The sequence below is a fragment of the Saccoglossus kowalevskii genome, chromosome 8 (genome assembly GCF_978046115.1).
Source record: "Saccoglossus kowalevskii chromosome 8, keSacKowa6.1, whole genome shotgun sequence".
NCBI classification, from domain to species: Eukaryota; Metazoa; Hemichordata; class Enteropneusta; family Harrimaniidae; genus Saccoglossus; species Saccoglossus kowalevskii.
Window position 1 is genome coordinate 28,544,792 of NC_140648.1, and position 19,961 is coordinate 28,564,752.

Sequence of the window (19,961 nt, forward strand, 5' to 3'; positions counted from 1 at the left end):
GAACTATGCTGTGACATCAATGTCAATAATAACTGAAAAGCGACATTACATTTTATGTGTTCAAATAGCATTCCAAGGTTAAACATTGTAAATGAAATCGACGATCCTCTTGCTACTTTCAGATTACACGTGATTAAGAAGATTTTCCGATAATATCCGTAATTGATTTAATTTTAAATCATATTTACTCATGCTTATTAATGTTAATTCGCCTGTTGCTCTTAGTTATTGTAAATGGATTAAATGACTTCCTTTGACACATGCATTCATCTCGATAAACGTGATGATTGCATTTTGTCATTGCAATGTAACTTCCAAGGATCTCTTTAGTCGACACTTTGACTAAAAGAGGATGTGACGGTAGTACTCAAGGTGAACTCAATTTAGCTTTTCGGTCGTTTTTTTTGTCGTTTATAATTCATTAGGCATTCGTTCGTTATTCAGAAGGCAGTTGGTCAGTTTTCAGGAGGCCATCTTCTAAAGAAATTGTCTACGTCGTGCCGTCGAAGCGAATTGTTTAAACAATCAAATAAAAGATTTTTTTACGATTCTGGATTAAACATGACTTAAGCAATTGTGAACATGAAATTGCAGCAGACCGTAATAGCCCAATAAATCAACAATAAAAATGTGAAATCCTTGAAGTAAATTTAATAGGATTGTTTAATTAGAGGTACGTAGACAAAGATACATTAGACGAAGATTGGGCGTTTAAAAAAATGGGTATTATCATGAGAAAACAGTTAATTGGACGTCAAACATAGATGCTTTTTCCGCAGTTTGTCCAACCAGAAGCATTCACTTATAACTGTGATGTATACATCACGTCACAGATATGTGGTAGAATAATGAAGATAGTGATCATAGATGATACAATTGTAATGGGTTTGGAAATCACGGAGGCCTATCCCTGTCATATCTCCAATGAACCATGCCCACCCTCAGGGATGTAAAATTCAGGGACAAGTTTGTCTCCATGCTATACCGTGCGTAGATGTGTAAAATTAATGCGTTATACAATTTTTATTTCACTAAGGTATACCCCGAGAACGTAAATACGATTAATCTAGACAAGTCAAGCTCAACTAACTGGTAGAATTGTGTCCGATCAATGCAAGAATTTGGTGTCAAAGTGACCTACATAGTTCATTTCTTAACGTGTACAAACGTTTATTGAACTTGAAGTTGAACGCTATTCATATATTGTAGGTGAGCTGACAGACTCAATGAAGCTAATCACCTGCAACTACATTGGTTCATTTATACTGCCCTTTACTAATATACCCAGTGATCATAAACGACTTACAGAATATAAAGGTGAGAAGTGTAAATACGTATATAAAGGCATCATACATATACATATTATTTCAACTCATAGAACATTAATGCTTTAAGTACTTCCACACCATCTAATGCATTACCATATCAGCGCCTTTTATGGCACTGATGCATTTCCATGGAGTTTGTGACGTGCATCGAGCTCATGCTGACCTCGGTCCATTGCAACTAAATGGCGATATCAGTGAGGATACAAACATATTAAATTCTTACCCCGACTTAAAATAAATCGCAGTGGATCGAGGAGAACCAAATCAAATTTGTCACCAGTTTAATTATTCTTTTACAGTCTCCATCTGCTTAATTAAGGCTTCTAAGTTGGTACGTGCGCATGTGACATATGTCTAGTCAACAGGTATGAAGTAAGGTTGAGAACTTTAATTAACACATATCACTGTACGTCTGTAGTACCATTATGAACACCGCTTCATCCCAGCAGGCCAATTACGTCGAAACCACACTGACGCAACTGTAGGTCCTAGCATTCAAGTTGAAAGGGGACGGAAATGCGATTGTATGTAGGAACCTAAGATTTTCACGTTTATTAAAACAACATCGATATTCAACGTTGAAAGAAAATTTGCAAATTGCATGTGTTATAGTGCATTTTGCCCCCTATTCCATGTATGGGGCTAAGTGACAGAGCCGTGTGGTAATTTGTCCTGTCATAATGCTATTATACGCTGTTCCGGGTGTCAAACAGGTAGACGAACCTTAACCAAGGTTATCCTAAAGTCACAACAATAAGTGTACGTCCGTGAATGTCGACCAGTAAATTTGAATGCAAATGTGTGTAATTTCAATGTAACGTTATTTCAACATTGACAGATTTCCACTTTGATTTCGTTTGAATATTAAATGACGTCTATTCAATGTATGACTATTACATTGATTCAATACGTTTACCACAAATTTTGCCCACTTTTTCCCTCATCCGTATGTTTTTACAGTACATATATCACTGTACATTCATTCGATACAATGTGTATCATATAACATTACTGAGATTTCACATCCTCCACTAGATGGATGTGTGTGCCGACCTGAATTAAGCGTCCCATTACTTGATTGCGACGTTGGTTATTGATGTCAAAGTTCGACGTTGCGTCGCTATTATATATGTATAACGTAGAAACAACGTTAACGATATTTTGCCGCGTCGAATAGACATCGAACTGATGGCGTTGTATTGATAGTTGATGCACTTTGTCAGACTTCAAAACCTAGTTTAAACATACTAACAACGTGTGTATGGTGCCGGGTGCCAGCTGTGACATAACTATTATACTGTAATGTGCAGTACACGGGAACTTTTCTTTTATCACGGAGCGGAGCGTATTAAATAGTCCCGCTCTGTTCCTCCCTGGGGGGAAATCCCCAAGTAATAGGGGAGATTAACCAGAGCAATATGAATTGAAGTTGAACTTGCACCAATACGCTGGTATAACAGCCATCACACAAATCATGATGGACTGCACCGATGATTAGGGATTCAACGAATGTACAATCATTCTGCATGCTGAATGATAGAGCAGAAGCCCAAGACACAACACAGGGATAAGTGTAAACCCGGGATCCTGGGCCAATATATCTAATATCGAGCAAATTTTATTGAAACACAAACAAAACTGGTTAAAAATGAACATGGCTGGCAATCGGCCATTCTAATCATTTGTATAAACGTTGGGCAAACTTTGTCGAAAAATGGATAAGGGCACATGAAAATAAAATCAACATGGAATTTAGTCGGCCACTTTGAATTAAAACACAAAATTAACAGGCATGCATCAGTGGCCCACCATGTTTTATGTTCATACTGAGTTTCAATAAAATCGGCTAAAGTACTAGTATGCTTTTAAAATTGTTAATATTGAATTTTATTTGGGGGTGACAATGGTCAGGCCGTGACGTCGATGTACGTCGAAATATGCTTATATGCTATGTTATTTCTAGTTTATATTTTCTGGTTGCATCTAAAAAAAAAAAAAAAAAACTAGTAGAAAACACGGAAAAAATCATTTTGAACCAAATCGCAAAACTGAAAAACGTACACCAATAAACCACCATGGCTGTAGTCAATGCCAAGTTTTAATGAAATCTTCTGGGGCATGCCTGAGAACCGGTATATGACATATTGAAACGTTAATTTCTGAAGATATTAAAACAAAAATGGCTGCTAATCGGCCAATGGTTAACGGAGCGAAAAACAAATTGACGTACACATGTCTGATTATAATTTGTCTTTGAACCAACATTGAACAAAATTGGTCCTGGCATGCAAAAGAAATGATATCGGACATACAGTCAGAAGGTAACAAGACCCCGTTTTGGACTACGTCTGACGGGAGCAAAAATATATCTGTCGCGTCGGAAGAGAAGGTTCAGACCCGACATTTAAACAGAAGACTGGTGATGGTTTATTATCATTAAGCATTTACTTTTAAATTGTATGTCTAGTAAAATATAGTATAGCAAACCTTCGCCTAGAAAAGGACACGACCTCCTAATCAGAAGGCTGAGGCAAACTGGTCTGTTTGGCCACAAAATACAGTAAACGCGACAGGGAGGTATGAGAGGCTGCACGTTGCTTGGCGAACTAACTGCCTGCCATGCCATGTCACAGATCTAATCCTGACATTCGTACAGCAACATGTATAATAGTTATTTGTACTGTTCTAAAAACCACAATTAGACAAAATTTTCTGATTCGAGCAATTATTTTATTATGTATTCAAGCATTTGTTTCAAAAAAAAACATTTATGTACCTGGAAGGCAATAAAAAACGAAAATGACTTTAAAAATATCATTTCATAAAGATGTACAAATAGAGTATATACAAAGATGTTATACCTTCACGTTGACAATTCCTCAATATCATAACTAGAAAAATACATGTTGAAAGACTGGTATCTTTTAAAATTTTAGAAACAAAAATAGAAATTCCACATTTCTCTACGATTGCAATAAAGTCATAAAGTCTTGCCGTAAAATACATTTGGTTAAAATACCCGTTTTCATTCAGTAAATCCTTAAAAAGTATAGTATATATAGATTGACAGAATTGTTGTTGCATAGTATACAGTGAATACGACACTGAAGTTATTGATCTACCACCTTTGTGTTGTCACCAACACCTGATTCACCATTACATTCGAACTATACAACAAATATGTATATTAAGGACATTTTGTCATTGCCTCTTCCATTAGCAACACGCATTGATTAGACACAAAAGCATCTTTCTCGCTTCCTATAGATTGTTTTGAAAGACTAGTGGTCGATCCCGGTCGAATTACAAGAAGGGCAGTGAAAGGAATATGAAAGTAACATTACGAGCAATATGATCCAAAAAATTGATTCATCAATAAATACTATTTCACACTTTTTTCACGGATTTCCGCAGGCTAAGAATGACACAATAAAGTTTCATTCAGTATACGGAGAATGTAGGCCATGGCAACCTAACAGGAATTCTGGTCATTTACACATTAAATGCTTTGTAACTGTACCCTACTTCGGAAATTCGAACGCGTTCTAATAAACGTATACACTAAAAAAGCACAGAAAGATGCAGTGCAACAAGTCTGCGTAAAAGCGGTCAATGATGTCATATTCTCCGGAACAAAGCCAAGAACCCTTCTTACATTATGACTAAAAATAATTCTGATGATGTTTTTTTATCGTTACAATCAAATAACATATGCATATATATAAGTTAGTGTGTTCAGTCCCGTGGAAACAAGACATATACCATTTAACATAACAAACTGTTATCTTATCTCCTTGTTTTTGTCGATTTTATACCTGATTAAAATGTCTAATTACCTCATCTCATAATGTATTAAGTATGTAAAGTTGTTGGACACACACAGATTTGTATCTAATCAACTATGCCCACGAGATGCAACCAAAACTTTAATTAAAGGATCATTACACTTTTAGCTTTTAATATACCACACTTTGGGTAACAAACAATATAAATGCCCAGCTTATCAGAGTACTAGAGGACGGTCCCTTACAGACAGATATGCTTATATCGCAATTACATTTGTAACTTTTATGAAACATTCAGCAGTTGAGTCTTCTATTTGTAGTAATTGTTGAATCAAATATTTTATGAATAACTATAACACCTCAGTCAAGTTCGAAGAATTTTCAAGCAAATGGGCATTGTGATCTCGTTGTGTTCCTCAAGTAGTGATTAATGTATCCCCAACATCATGTCCACTGTTCAAAACCATAAGGTTACATAGATCAGTGAAGAAACAGATGTGAGGAAGGGACAAACTGTAATACAACTTCAGATGTAAAAACTATTTTGGTCTAAGGTTGATACTCCCCCCTGATACATATATTTACCATAGTTAGATGGATGTTAAATATCATGAACATGAGCTGCAAATTCCCGTCATGAACCACATTCAAGGAAGTGTTCAGAGTATCACACACACCATAAATCCTCCATAGTATATTGTATCATGGTCAACATCTTCAATACTGGAAATTATACACCACAAGAAGAATCCAATGGAGTTAAATCGGTGATAAGAAACACATTTTCGGTAGTATGCAGTAGTCTCTTAATTTCATAAACATGAAAAGACGCTGGCATTGAACTAACCTAGACGTCAGTGCTGCTTATCTTTGACTTATTCCAGCCCACGCTCCAGAGTCTCATTGTCTGTTGAACCATGGAAATGTTGCCTCAAATACTCCCTCGACTGGATATCAGCCTGAAAGCAAGATAAGAAAACACTTTTCAAAGACTTAATTAAAATTATCTGTTAATTTCACTTGACTGAACTAATTATGTATTCATCTGGTAGATAGTACAACCCAAAATAACTGGCACGCTGTAGTATCTTTCAGGGAACTTAAACTTATCGCTAATGGGTAGAAAATTGGTATTAAGTGGCGCTTACTAAGAGTCAGTAAAATTGTATTTAATTGTCCCTATTTTGAATTTAATGACGTTAACTTGATAAAGTAACTATCAAGTTTATCCATGACAGCAAGAATACTGTTGATAAGCTGAGAGTGATTGACTGCAGCCTCAATCTAGGAAATACCCAGAAAGCATAACATAACTTATATTGAAACCTTGTGTTGAAAAGTCCAAGCAATATGCAATGGCTTTGCACAAAACAAAAAACTGATGGGTTAATCAATATGCACGCAAATGTACAAAAAAGGTAATAACATTGATTAAATGTTACAAATAAATAAATAAATGATAAACTGTATTGCATCATAACTACATTAGTTTGACTGCTAAAATAATTGAGTGAATTGAGTGTCATGTATCGACTAATATAAATGAGCGATTATACCATATTAGATTCATTATATATACATGTAGTAGTACATGCACATATGTAAATGACAGATGGTCAAAACCAGACATTTTGATGATTGTCAGCAAATTTGTTTATCTCCATTTATTTCTTTTTAGATTTTGTGCCTTTTGAGCAATACATTACTGCGCATAGAAGAAGCAATTTATTTCAATTAGATCAAGTCTTGTGTGTATTATGTCTATATGCTAAGTAGCATTGCAATCTGATGACGTATCACACACACACACACACACACACACACACACACACACACACACACACACACACACACACACACACACACACACACACACACACACACACACACACACACACACACACACACACACACACACACACACACACACACACACACACACACACACACACACACACACACACACACACACACACACACACACACACACACACACACACACACACACACACACACACACACACACACACACACACACACACACACACACACACACACACACACACACACACACACACACACACACACACACACACACACACACACACACACACACACACACACACACACACACACACACACACACACACACACACACACACACACACACACACACACACACACACACACACACACACACACACACACACACACACACACACACACACACACACACACACACACACACACACACACACACACACACACACACACACACACACACACACACACACACACACACACACACACACACACACACACACACACACACACACACACACACACACACACACACACACACACACACACACACACACACACACACACACACACACACACACACACACACACACACACACACACACACACACACACACACACACACACACACACACACACACACACACACACACACACACACACACACACACACACACACACACACACACACACACACTCACTCACTCACTCACTCACTCACTCACACACTCACTCACACAAAAAGTTTAATATAGGCAATTAAACTGTTTTTGTATAACAATCACTCATACCATGATTACATGTCCCTTATTCCTGTTGGATTATTATCTATATCTGTTCTACTGATTGATAAGATATCAAGTGATAACACAAAATAAATTGAGTTATTGTATAAGAAAATGTCATCGGGCAAACACAACAATGATAGAATTTTGTACTTTTAGACACCTCCCCCAATCTACAATGAGGACAATTTGGTAAAAATAAATGCAGCGAAGTCATTTAGTGTGAGATTAGACAATATGATTTGAAATAATATATTTGTAACGGATTTAAAAAATAAAAGGATTTTTTTAATGTAACAGCAGTCACTGTGTCATTTGACATTCAAAAGTGGGTCGATTGAAACATGGTACTCCCCTTGTTGGAATCCACAAGTAACATAGATATTGAATTTGGATATTTCTTATGCCCGTTTTTCATATGACATATATGACACTCAGTAAAAGCGGCAGAAAATTTTCCAGCACGTTTTGAGAACTCCAGAGATTCGGCAAATAAGCAGGTCAGAGGTCATATTCTAGATTCTAAAGTTAAGTAAATGTACCACAGACTGGTCAACAATAATAATAATTAGTTTCAGATGACAAGCCACGACTGCAAAGTAATGATTACAAAAACTGGTATGCTGTTGCGCTTTCCAAAAAAATTATCTCTTTTCATTTTCAGATTACTGGTGTACGTACCGGTAGTCATGATACTTTCTCCGCTATAAGTTTACATAAACATTTCTCAGCTCAGAAACTAAATAATGTCCACGGTGAGGAATTCAGAAATATACAAAGAAATTACACACTCACTCGATAACATAGTGCTGACAGAGATAATGGAAAATGTACGTTCTTTGACACCTGATTAAAAATGCTCTAAAGTACTATCGCTTCGTGCGAGATTTCCTCACAAGCTTGAAATCAAGTACTGATTCAACATTCATTTGTACAGTACCATTGTGCATTTGAAAAAAATGAGCTAAAAGTTTAAGTTTAATAAAGAAGATATAAATCAATCACAGGTTTGAGTGGTATTTAGAATAAAATAAATACTATTGAATATTCAGCAAGTAATTCTCTCCTGAAATCAGAGAGTAACCCTCCAAATTGCTTGTCCATCGACTTCGATCAAACAACAATATTATACACATACCGGCAAGGTGATGGGTTCGCAGACATGTAACAGTAGACAAATTCACATGAAACAGTTATCAAAATTTGAAATAATTTGTCTTTTTTGTTGGGGATGACATGAAGCTCAAACAAACAAAAAGTCCATTTTCACAGCCACAGAAACCTAAAATTCGGTAGGTACACCAAAACTAGAACATTTTGTATTGGACTTTTAAATGAAATGATTTTAAATATAAGTATATACTTATATTATTGTATGTACATTATGTGAAGTTTATGTTGAATGTTCGATGGAAGAAAATACCCATGATGCTGTGCTCCATTTTCCATTTTTACTATTATGAACACTATTGTGAATATTTGTTTATAATTAAAAATCGATGAATAATATACCCTCACTATTGCATGTGTAAAAAACAGTGTTGTTTGTAGCTATAGCTTACGTAGCAGGGAATAACTTGGATTGTTTGTTCAGTGGTATTAAGTGGTGCACTGATAATGCCTGCAATAAAAAAATGCATTTAGATGGAGTTTATTTTCACTGATAGGTAAATGCGATAAATTAAAACCCCGAGTAAATATTAAAATTTAACCACCAAATTTAGAATCTACTGAACAACAAATCTGCTGAAGTTAAACCCAGTGAATATTTTCTCTTCTAAAAGCATGGTTTCACTGAAATAATCAAACTCAACTGGGAACCCTGGAAAACTGATGGAAGGTTAGGATGCTGGAAAGGGAGTGTCAATTCAAGTAGAGTAATAACAAAACAAGCGCTTTACCATCACAGACAAACACTTGTGGTATGCTGTATTGAAAACACCAATAGGGAAGAACCCTGCATGGAACTGAACAAGAAATTCCCATGGGAAGATTTCTTGAAAGAAAACAGTTTGACAGGCATGAAGGACAAATTAATTAATTTGTTCCATGTAGTAAATGTTTCATCTCAGAGGGAGTTTTTCTAAACTCATTCACAAGTGATGACAATTTGATTCAAATTACTTGAATGATTTGTTAAGATTTCTCAGACATAAGTGTTTTAATGAACTTGGGTTTGAAAGAAAAACAAGTGTTTCAAGGTTAAGAAGTATAATTCATCCATTATTGGCAAGAAAATAACGATGTATACTGTGTTTTCTCTGTTTGAGGTGCATTTCCGAGAGAAGTACACACAAACCGAACATTTAATTCTCTGTAATCTTGAATATATGGGTTTTTTTAAGACACCACTGTCATACATTGTATCCTGTTGTTAATTGCTTTTCCAAGCCCATATTCAACAAAATGACACACATTTATATAAAAGAAGGTATAAATACAACAAAGGATTTATAAGATGAGTGATTTTGAGAAGTTGCATGCATTGCGAAATGATTACAAAATCAAAAGTACGTTTTGACTCTACCTCACTTTCACACGCAAGAATGACGAGCATGAATATTCACAGGGTATAATCATGCAGCCGCGAAGAGAAATCAATTTCGACACACTTAATGAGTATATGCAAACAAATGCAAAATTATGCAATTTGCAGTCATACAATTTAAACCTGCGAAATACTACCCTATCCTCGGGGGCGGAGCTACGTCATGAGACGTTCCACGTTGCTAAGACGCGTACTACTGTACATGCATTTCTATGGGCTCTGTGCGCGCTGCTGTGGAACGCCGGTCGAGCCGGTGAAAATTCGAGAAAACAACACAAACTCAACTTAGTAATCCCGAACAACCAAATTTATATATGTTACACAATCTTGTTACACTGTTCAGAGGAGTCTCAACAATCATCCCAAAGTAACGTTTTCTGCGAGTTTTGGGCCTTTGTTTTCACCGCCGCTGGTTGCCAGGCGGTGAAAATACCCGGATGTCCGCCCCCGAGGATAACCGACACACAGATCCATGCGGAAAAAACAACCAAGCTATAATATGTAATTTATCATAAGCTATTAAGTGCACCTTAGGGTAGGATGCCGGGTTACATATGTACAACAAAGTAATACATTAATGGTTATACAACAAACACTAATAGACTTATAAATGCCTTCAAAATAAACTTGCAATGGTCTATCCGAGTTGTAGCAAGGCATGGACTCCCCTCTTCCTAAATTATTACTACATATTGTGTCCTCTTGAGATCAGCAAAGCATTCATTTCTTTCTTTGTTATGTACCGTCAAAATATCATTTTACTAAATTAAATGCAAATAGGTGAAAGAATTAACTGGTGTATGTTCGTCTCTGGCTATTTCTGCTATTTCATATAGTGAGTATTACGTGCGTTTTGCATTTTTTGTACACAGCGATAATCTCGCTCAATTTTGTTTATATAATCAAACCTTTTTAATCATTCATTCCATTATGCGATGTTATTGGTTACGATAAGTTTCACATCGTATTTCATCGTACATATAAGTTGCATATCATTATAAATCTTAGATATAAAACTATATTCCCAATAACACACACAGGTTCTATATCTCAATTCTTAACAGCTATAGATAGGGCTTGTCAGTTATTGATAATTTTGGCAGTTTGTTTTTAAGCTTTTGAATGAAATGATTTTTGCAATATTCCACTATTTTGTGTATCATTTTGTACATTTTTATAACTGTTTTAAATTTTTTTACCAAATGACCAATAGTTTCCATACAGATTTTGATCACCATTCGTGTAAAAAATCTGAAAAATATGCAGATTTATTTTAATAGGTGAAATAATAAATCAAAAAATAAATCACACAAGTTTTTTCCCAAAGTTTGCTTAACAATTTTGATCAAGACCAAAAATCGTTTTTTCAAACTAATAAAAAAATCCAAAATTAATGAAGAAATTACAGGAAAATATATAAAAATGTGCAAAACAATGCACCAATGATTACTAAGTGGCAAAGATAATGGCGGCCCCTGCAACAGTCCTTTACACCACAGTTTTATTTAATATTCACAGGTTTAGTGGATTTGACATTCCATATACACTAGATTTCGTTTGTGAAACAAAAATGCATATATATATAATTACATATTTACTGGATTTTACCACATTTATAGTTATCGTTGAAATAGCGAAATATATAACGAAGTTAATAATAAAAGCACTATACAGTAATGTTATATGTGAGTTGAGAAAGATACTTTATGACACATAGTAAAAGCGGCAGCGCATTAAGGTAACTTTATTGAAGGCGATGACTGACTGCGAACAAACAAATCATTTATGCCGATAACGTCAGCAGACACCGTATCATATATTCTACTTCATGCCAGTGTAATACAATATCAATGCCCGCCTGCATACATACATAAAACTAAAAACTTAAAATGGTTTTCAAATGGAGTTATACTCGCCTAATTTGATACGTCCCCTACTGGGAGGTGCACCAAAGGAGCGTGTCATGATATATTACAGCGCTGTATTTGACAGCTTTTTCAAAATTTATTTGCATTTTACTCAGACAGGAATAAGAAGTTAAAAGGTAAATTCTTTTTATAGGTATACACTTTAATTTAATTTGTTTTCAGTGATTCCCAAGCAACAGTTATCCTTTTGGTGCAACATTTTGCTAAATTTTACAAATTTTTGGTAATTTTGTTGATAATTTTAAACCAAATGGACATAATGTACTACTGGCTAAAGGTCTTGATTAACATTTTGGAAAAAATATAAAAAAAATTTTGTGGATTATAAAATTTGTGATAGTGAAAAAATTTACATTAACTCTAAAAAGTTAAAAGGTTAAATTGGAAATAATATTAATTGCAAGGTTTAATACCAGCGATTGCAATGGCAAAAAAAAAAAAAAAACTGTCACAAGAGGGCGCTCTGATTGATTGATTGAACAGACTGCTGAAGAAGATGCACCTGTCCAGTAATTTAATTAGTTCATATTCATTCAGAAAAATAAGCTTTTTAAACTGACCTTCAAACAGTTTTAAAAAATAATAGCTAAACTCGTAACTCAAAAATACACAAAGCAATATTTATTATATCTAGCAGTAAAACTATATAATTTAGCTGCCTCTAAACCTGTATGGATATGTTCAAAATACAGGTTCATATTTTGTATTGAAGCCTTTTCTAATATGAAAATGTCACATTTGGAGGCTTTGCTTTGTTTACAGTGGGTTTTGCAGCAAAGTAACACATGAAAGAAATAACAGTCTCATTATTCAAATGATCTCTTAAAAAGTACAAATCTCTTGAAATGCTTTTTGCTGAAGTCTGAAGCTGTTAAATCTCACTGTAACTATAATGTCAAGCAGGAAGCAACGTGCAATAATAATAGAGCCGATCACACGATTCAATGTCATGAAAAGTATACACTCAGAATGTACAGATGATTGTATCAGTCGGTGTGTCCTTTTGTAAAACCCTTTTAAATTAGTATAATGGTTCATACAGTGTGAATTCCGGTACTCCATTGAATACGACACAATTGTATAATTCTGTTCATCAATCGACTCAAATCCACGATATGGCGAGATGATAAAACAGATAATGTATACCTATATCCTCAAGATGGCGAGAATGAATTGGTGATCCAGCTGCTGTTAACCGTCAACGGTCACAGTGACATGATCATTTTAGTGATTTGATTTTATAGATACAAATACATCCGTTGTTATTAAAATTTTTCATAATATGTACCAGTACATACGATACATCAAGTTTAATCACAGCGCTGACAATAGATTGCATAAATTATAATTTCATGTATGCATAAATTATAATTTCATGTATGCATAAATTATAATTTCATGTAAGCATAAATTATAATTTCATGTATGCATAAATTATAATTTCATGTATGCATAAATTATAATTTCATGTATGCATAAATTATAATTTCATGTATGCATAAATTATAATTTCATGTATGCATAAATTATAATTTCATGTAAGCATAAATTATAATTTCATGTATGCATAAATTATAATTTCATGTATGCATAAATTATAATTTCATGTATGCATAAATTATAATTTCATGTATGCATAAAATATAATTTCATGTATGCATAAATTATAATTTCATGTAAGCATAAATTATAATTTCATGTATGCATAAATTATAATTTCATGTATGCATAAATTATAATTTCATGTATGCATAAATTATAATTTCATGTATGCATAAATTATAATTTCATGTATGCATAAATTATAATTTCATGTATGCATAAATTATAATTTCATGTATGCATAAATTATAATTTCATGTATGCATAAATTATAATTTCATGTATGCATAAATTATAATTTCATGTATTCAAACAATGCAAGTACATGTGTATATTGCATGGGATTCTGAAAACATGATTGAGAGAACTTTCTACACGTAAATGACTGGGATGATTGACATTTATACGAATTTCAGTTTAAAAAAAACACAAGGTCTATACTTATATATACATGTATAAAATATCAAAGCAATTGCTAAGCTAAGAAGAATAAGTCAACAATTATTACAAAAAAAACTTGCTATAATTATAGAATTGAAGTTGTTGTTTTTTTAAATGTTTGTGCCAGGCGACAATTCCGGACATTGAATGTCACTGTTGTCTCTCCTGACTAATTTGTTTTTTTGTATGTGCAAATGCTAGTGCTGACACATAGAATTGAAGTTATCGTCATTAACTGAACAATCTGATGGGTGGACACCCAAGGTACCATAGATTAAGAAAATATCAAAGCAAATTGGACAAGCATTTTTCAAGACTAATTTATAGCAAAAAAGTAAAGTTAATGGCAAGAGACAATAGTGACAGGCAATCAGTAAAGGGAATATTACAGCTCTGTCTCTCGATAATGTCAACAGAAGAGAAGACAAAGAAGTAAAAGACATTCATCAATTCATCATTTAACTTGTAACCTCAACTCTTAAGCACTCATAAATTATTAAACAAAAATTCATCTCCCGAGACACAAATATATATTCCCATTATTATGAAAGCGATGTCAGAAATCCAGTTAAGCATGACATATCATAACATTATCTGTAATAATTACCATTAAGCAGCGAGTGTACCCAGTGTGTCTGTAGGGATGCGTCTGCCTGTCACAATGTCAGAGTTCAAGCAATCAATAATCTTAATTGTAAGCCACAAGTGTCAGTGTCTTCTCATCATTCAAGCTCCTCGCATAAACAGTCGCGTATAGGTTGAATTAAAGATCAAGGATAAAAGACGATGCAATGCTGACGTGCAGGTTCTTATATAATAATACCGTATTCGCTCTATTAGAAGCACGTCTCTAATAAATCATTATAAGTTGTATACTGGATCATTAAAATATGACTACCGGTAATTAAGATCATATATACACCTGCACTACTAATAGAGTAAATATGGTACTATAATGCATTCACACTAATTGCTTAAGTGCTTCCAGTCAAAACCTGCACAGTTATTTTGTTATGTTTCATTGGTGGTCGCTGTCAGACATCAAAAAAATCAAACACCTTCTAAGAGCAGTTGAAAAGAGTGGTATATATTAATGTATAGTTCAAAATTTAAGTGAACAGTTAGAATCCCGGTCCCAATACTGAAGCTGAACACATACAAAAACAACACAACAGCTGTTAAAACTTAACAATTAAGTGATTCAGTAGAAAGAATGGAAATATAATTTAAAATTATAAATATTCATGATGTTCCATTTGTAGGAATTATAATAGTACATAAGCAAGATATTCAGTATTCTAAAGTGGCAAAATTAGCTTCACCATTGGAATTCTTAAATATTTTTCATATTGAGGGTTAAAACAAACAGAATTTCATAAATTGAGACGAGCTGAAACATCAAGATGATTATGGAGGTCATGTTGATTCAACAGCAGCGCCCTCCCAGACTAGAAACTAAAAAACGAACAGATACCATAACACGAGTTTTAGCGGTGGATGCAAAATAATATAATAATTAGAGGGGAGTACATAATGGTGCTTGCAGTGCTGAAACAAAAATTGAAAAAACTATGCAGCAAAGTAATAGATTTTACACATGTGTATGTGTGTACTGAGTTCACTAAATGTTAGCATGCAACCAAGGAAAATTGTGCGGTGAAATATAAACTAGTTTATTTTAGTTATGTGATGGTTACACCATATAAACCACAAGTACAAGCGGTTTATTGTGCTGTTACCAATAATGCATTAGTTGTTTGTGAATTTTAACACAAAATTATTATAATCGGAAATACTTCTACACAGTGGAAAATTCACCAAAACACGTTGACCACAACTAGAGAATAGAAATTTGGTAATTTTCAGACCTTTTTGTTGAAAGATTATTTTTATAACAGAAACGCAGTTTATTTCGCTTGTGATTCTATCAGTCTGCTTATTCATTTATATTTATTTAGTGAAACAAAATTCAATTAATTAGGCCTTACTAAAAAGGTCAAAGCTGGGCTTAAAACATTTTAAACGTAACAATCATCATACAAACCATGTAAATAAGACGCAGCATGATGACTGTTGTTTTAAGACTACAAAATTGCCACGCTGACAGACTGACGATGACAGACTAATAACTTAATTTTGTCACTTCCAAAAAGAAAAAAATAAAGCAGACTCTGACTAGACACCATATTCATTAAAATGACTGTCACATGAACACATACAGTGTCTTGCACTCGTGAATAATAAACTCGTAATTAATTTCTGAGGCTACGATTTTATCACTCTTGCATGGGTCATTTAACAAGTGTATTTTGCAATGACTTTAATTACAGATTGCTTTATGATACATCACTGCTATCAATGACAATATTATTTACGATAAACACTTGGCAAATAATATTAATAATTTGTTTCACAGCTTCATGTCATTAAATAATTGTTTTTAACAAGTTTCTTCCCCATGTAGGATAGACTCGTAACTCAGCAACATGTTTTTATTCACTTTCATATACACTTCATTGGACATACAGAAATATTTTGTTTGCTTGAAATCTCATAATTCAGAAAAAACCATAACAACCAGATCACAATAGCTTGTCTTGCGAAATATCTTAAAGTTGATCATTATACTACGTAGTTTCATATTCCATTTCTATTTATAGCCTCAGATTATGGATTTAATGTTAGATTAAAAATAAATCTGCAATGTAAATACCGTAATATAATATCCACATCATCTGTAATCCATGCATGTGTCAAAAACTGCTTAGGGAAAGGAATGAAAAGAGATAATAACGGTATATAGTTTTTTCAATATTTTGAGTGATGCCGGAGGATGACTTTAAAGTTGCAGTGTACCGACATATGCTTGTTCCCTTGCGAAAATGTTTCTAATGTCTATAAATGAGAGAATTATTGAAACTGCAATATTCACAAACAGATCCATGACTCCAATTAGTTTTAAATTGTATAGTTCTCAATACATTGTTTCATTATTTTTAAGTATCAAATTTACTCCCCCCCCCCCCCCCTCCATAGAGTCCTGTGTTGTCATTCCATAATTAGGGTGTAATAAAACATGTTTTTTCTCAAAATAACTTGTGGGTTATGCCTTTTTTCTCCATGTATCAGCAAATATCTAAAACTATGATGAAACTGAATTTATCAACCAGAAATGCAGATAGTAGTAGCATTCTTCATAATTTTGTTGTTATTTGGGAAAAAAGTCATCGAGTATGGTATGACATTGATATGACGTCAATTAACTATGTGGTACCGGTAGTATGCATATTAATTTGGTGGTAAAAAAAATTCTATAACCCTCTGCTCAACAATTTCTATTTTCTATTTGTCAAAGTTTCATTAAAAATATAATTTTTCCAAACTTTTGTTAAAAAGATAAAATTTTGTAAAAAAAAATTGGCCCAAATAAAATTTCATCCAAAAGATTTGACAGAAAAAAATGGAAAGATTTGTCATTCTTTTTTTTAATGGAACTAATTAAATGCTACATTATCAAATAAATGTATGCTAAATGATCAATTCACTAAACAATAGTTTTACATAATTATTTAGAATAAGAATATTCCAAATTTAACATCCTATTAAAGACCTACATGTACCATATTCACTGTATTAGGGACGACGTCAAAAGATCGATGTCGGATAAAAAACTTATTTCCTTTAGTTTGGGGGTGGGGGGTTTTGACCTCAAAAAGTTTCCTTCCTACAAAAATGATTTTATTTTTTAATGAAGTCAAAAAAATCTTGGAGTATTTGTAGTTCGTTTGTTTCTATCCAATCATGGCCAGAAATAACAGAAAGGGGAAAAAAACAGAAAAATGGTTTGGTTCGAGTGTAAATGAGTGCGTCAAATGAGGTGCATTTGTAAAATCTTTTTACACCCACCCGACAACCAACTGCTACGCAATACTACTGTCCGATTATCAATTTGTATTTAATGGTGAATGTAGTCTGATGCCGTGACCAATATTTATCAATTAAGTTTCAGTGGGGGGTAGGGGGGTTTGGACAAAAACTAAAGGAATTAAGTTTTTTAATTATGTGCTTACTTAAATGATAAGTGCCTGTCAATGATTAAAGTAAGTCTTATTGTAATGAGCCTGTGTACATTATATGTAAATGCAGTTCTCGGATTATCATTATTTTTAAATTCATTTCATGTTGACATTTTTTGTAAATAAACAGTTTCACATGATGCAACACGTACTGAAATGTAGTATTAAATGGTAGTCATATTTTTGGGATAATTAATTAAACGTTCCACTGATGAAAAAAATAATATTATTAATTTCACATTTGCATGCACAACCATAACATGCCCAGAGGAATTAACAATAGCATCTCATGAGATGCATCCTTTTTAATATAAATTTTATTATAAACATTGTCATTTTCTTTATTATTACGCATCTGATATAACATGTCACAAGGATGAAGCAAAGAAAAGAAAAATATGAGACCACCAAACTCAGTTCAGAGAAAATTAATCAACACAATACATGTATTTACTTATTCACCACTCGGCTTCCTCGCCCAAATTATTCTGCACTTTTTTTTTATATTCTACAATATTTCTGGAAATGAACCTAAATTTTGAAGCAACAGATATAATTTGTGTCAATTTTCAGTTTTTACTTAGAAAATTGGCTATTTTTGTTTCAATCTTCTGAAGGAAGGTGCAGACTATAAACGGGACTATTTTGTGAATTTGTGGTGAAAAGAGGGAACTTGTGATGAAAAGTTTAAAATACAAACATATCTGTCTTGGGTGTTTGTTTAAATCCTGGGAACTGTAATGTAAGCTATATGTACAAGTACAAAGATGAATGGATCATGGGTCTATCTACAGGTGTACAAATCTATAGGTTATATGGGCTATAAAAATCAATAAGTTTATAATGGATTATAAACCTATTAGGGGTAAATATGTAGGTCTATATAAAAGTATAGGTTTTTATAGAAATATAGCCCCTAGGTACATATTGACCTATAGAAACATATATGTAAAGGCAATCGATAGGAACCTGCAAGTTATTTTCGTACACATGCTCAGTAAACATTTCCTCATTCTACCAAATGTGGCGCACTTCACTTGTACACAAAAATAGCATGTAAAAAGTTGTAAGCAGGGATTTAACACTGACACATGTGAAGTGAAACTGAGTTTTTATTAGCCTTATTTTTTACTTTCTATACTGAGTGTCCCATAACAGTAACTGCCATGTACAGACTCAGAAAAAGGACAAAACCATCAGTTAGAGTTAAACACACAACTGAAAGAAAGCAATTCATCCAACTGTTATGGTCTCTTCAGAAAAAAAACACAAGAAAAAAAAATGCATGACAGTCAAATAATGTTTTGCACTTGCATTTCTGTAACTTTTCAATTGTCAAGACAAATTAAAATCCATTATCATACATCTGTCAGCGTAACGCCATAAGTTACAGCGTGTCATAATTTTGCGGTATTTTACAGGGTATTTTCATTTTACCATATAAGGAAATGCAAATTCCAAATATGGAATGATTACGCGTGATAATAAAAACAAACCGGGGTTCGCTGATTCTGTTCTAAACATTTTGGATTACAGCATTCCCATGATGTAATCTTGGAAGGAAAAGGTGTATAATAATAAGATTATTACGAGAATACCTCAAAGTATGCACTCAGACAGTGCACCGCCTCATCGACCTCAGCTGCG

At 33.6% G+C, this 19,961-nt stretch overlaps 1 protein-coding gene across 1 annotated transcript in view; it reads right to left on the bottom strand.

The window, feature by feature from the left end:
* Nucleotides 1-4,036: 4,036 nt before the first annotated feature.
* Nucleotides 4,037-19,961, bottom strand: part of LOC100376351 (endonuclease V-like) — a 32,956-nt gene continuing 17,031 nt past the window's right edge. Inside the window, exon 8 of the mRNA XM_085502984.1 lies at nt 4,037-6,072. Coding sequence (XP_085359110.1) covers nt 5,989-6,072 — 84 coding nt within the window. The 3' untranslated portion in view covers nt 4,037-5,988. The remainder of the gene's footprint in view (nt 6,073-19,961) is intronic.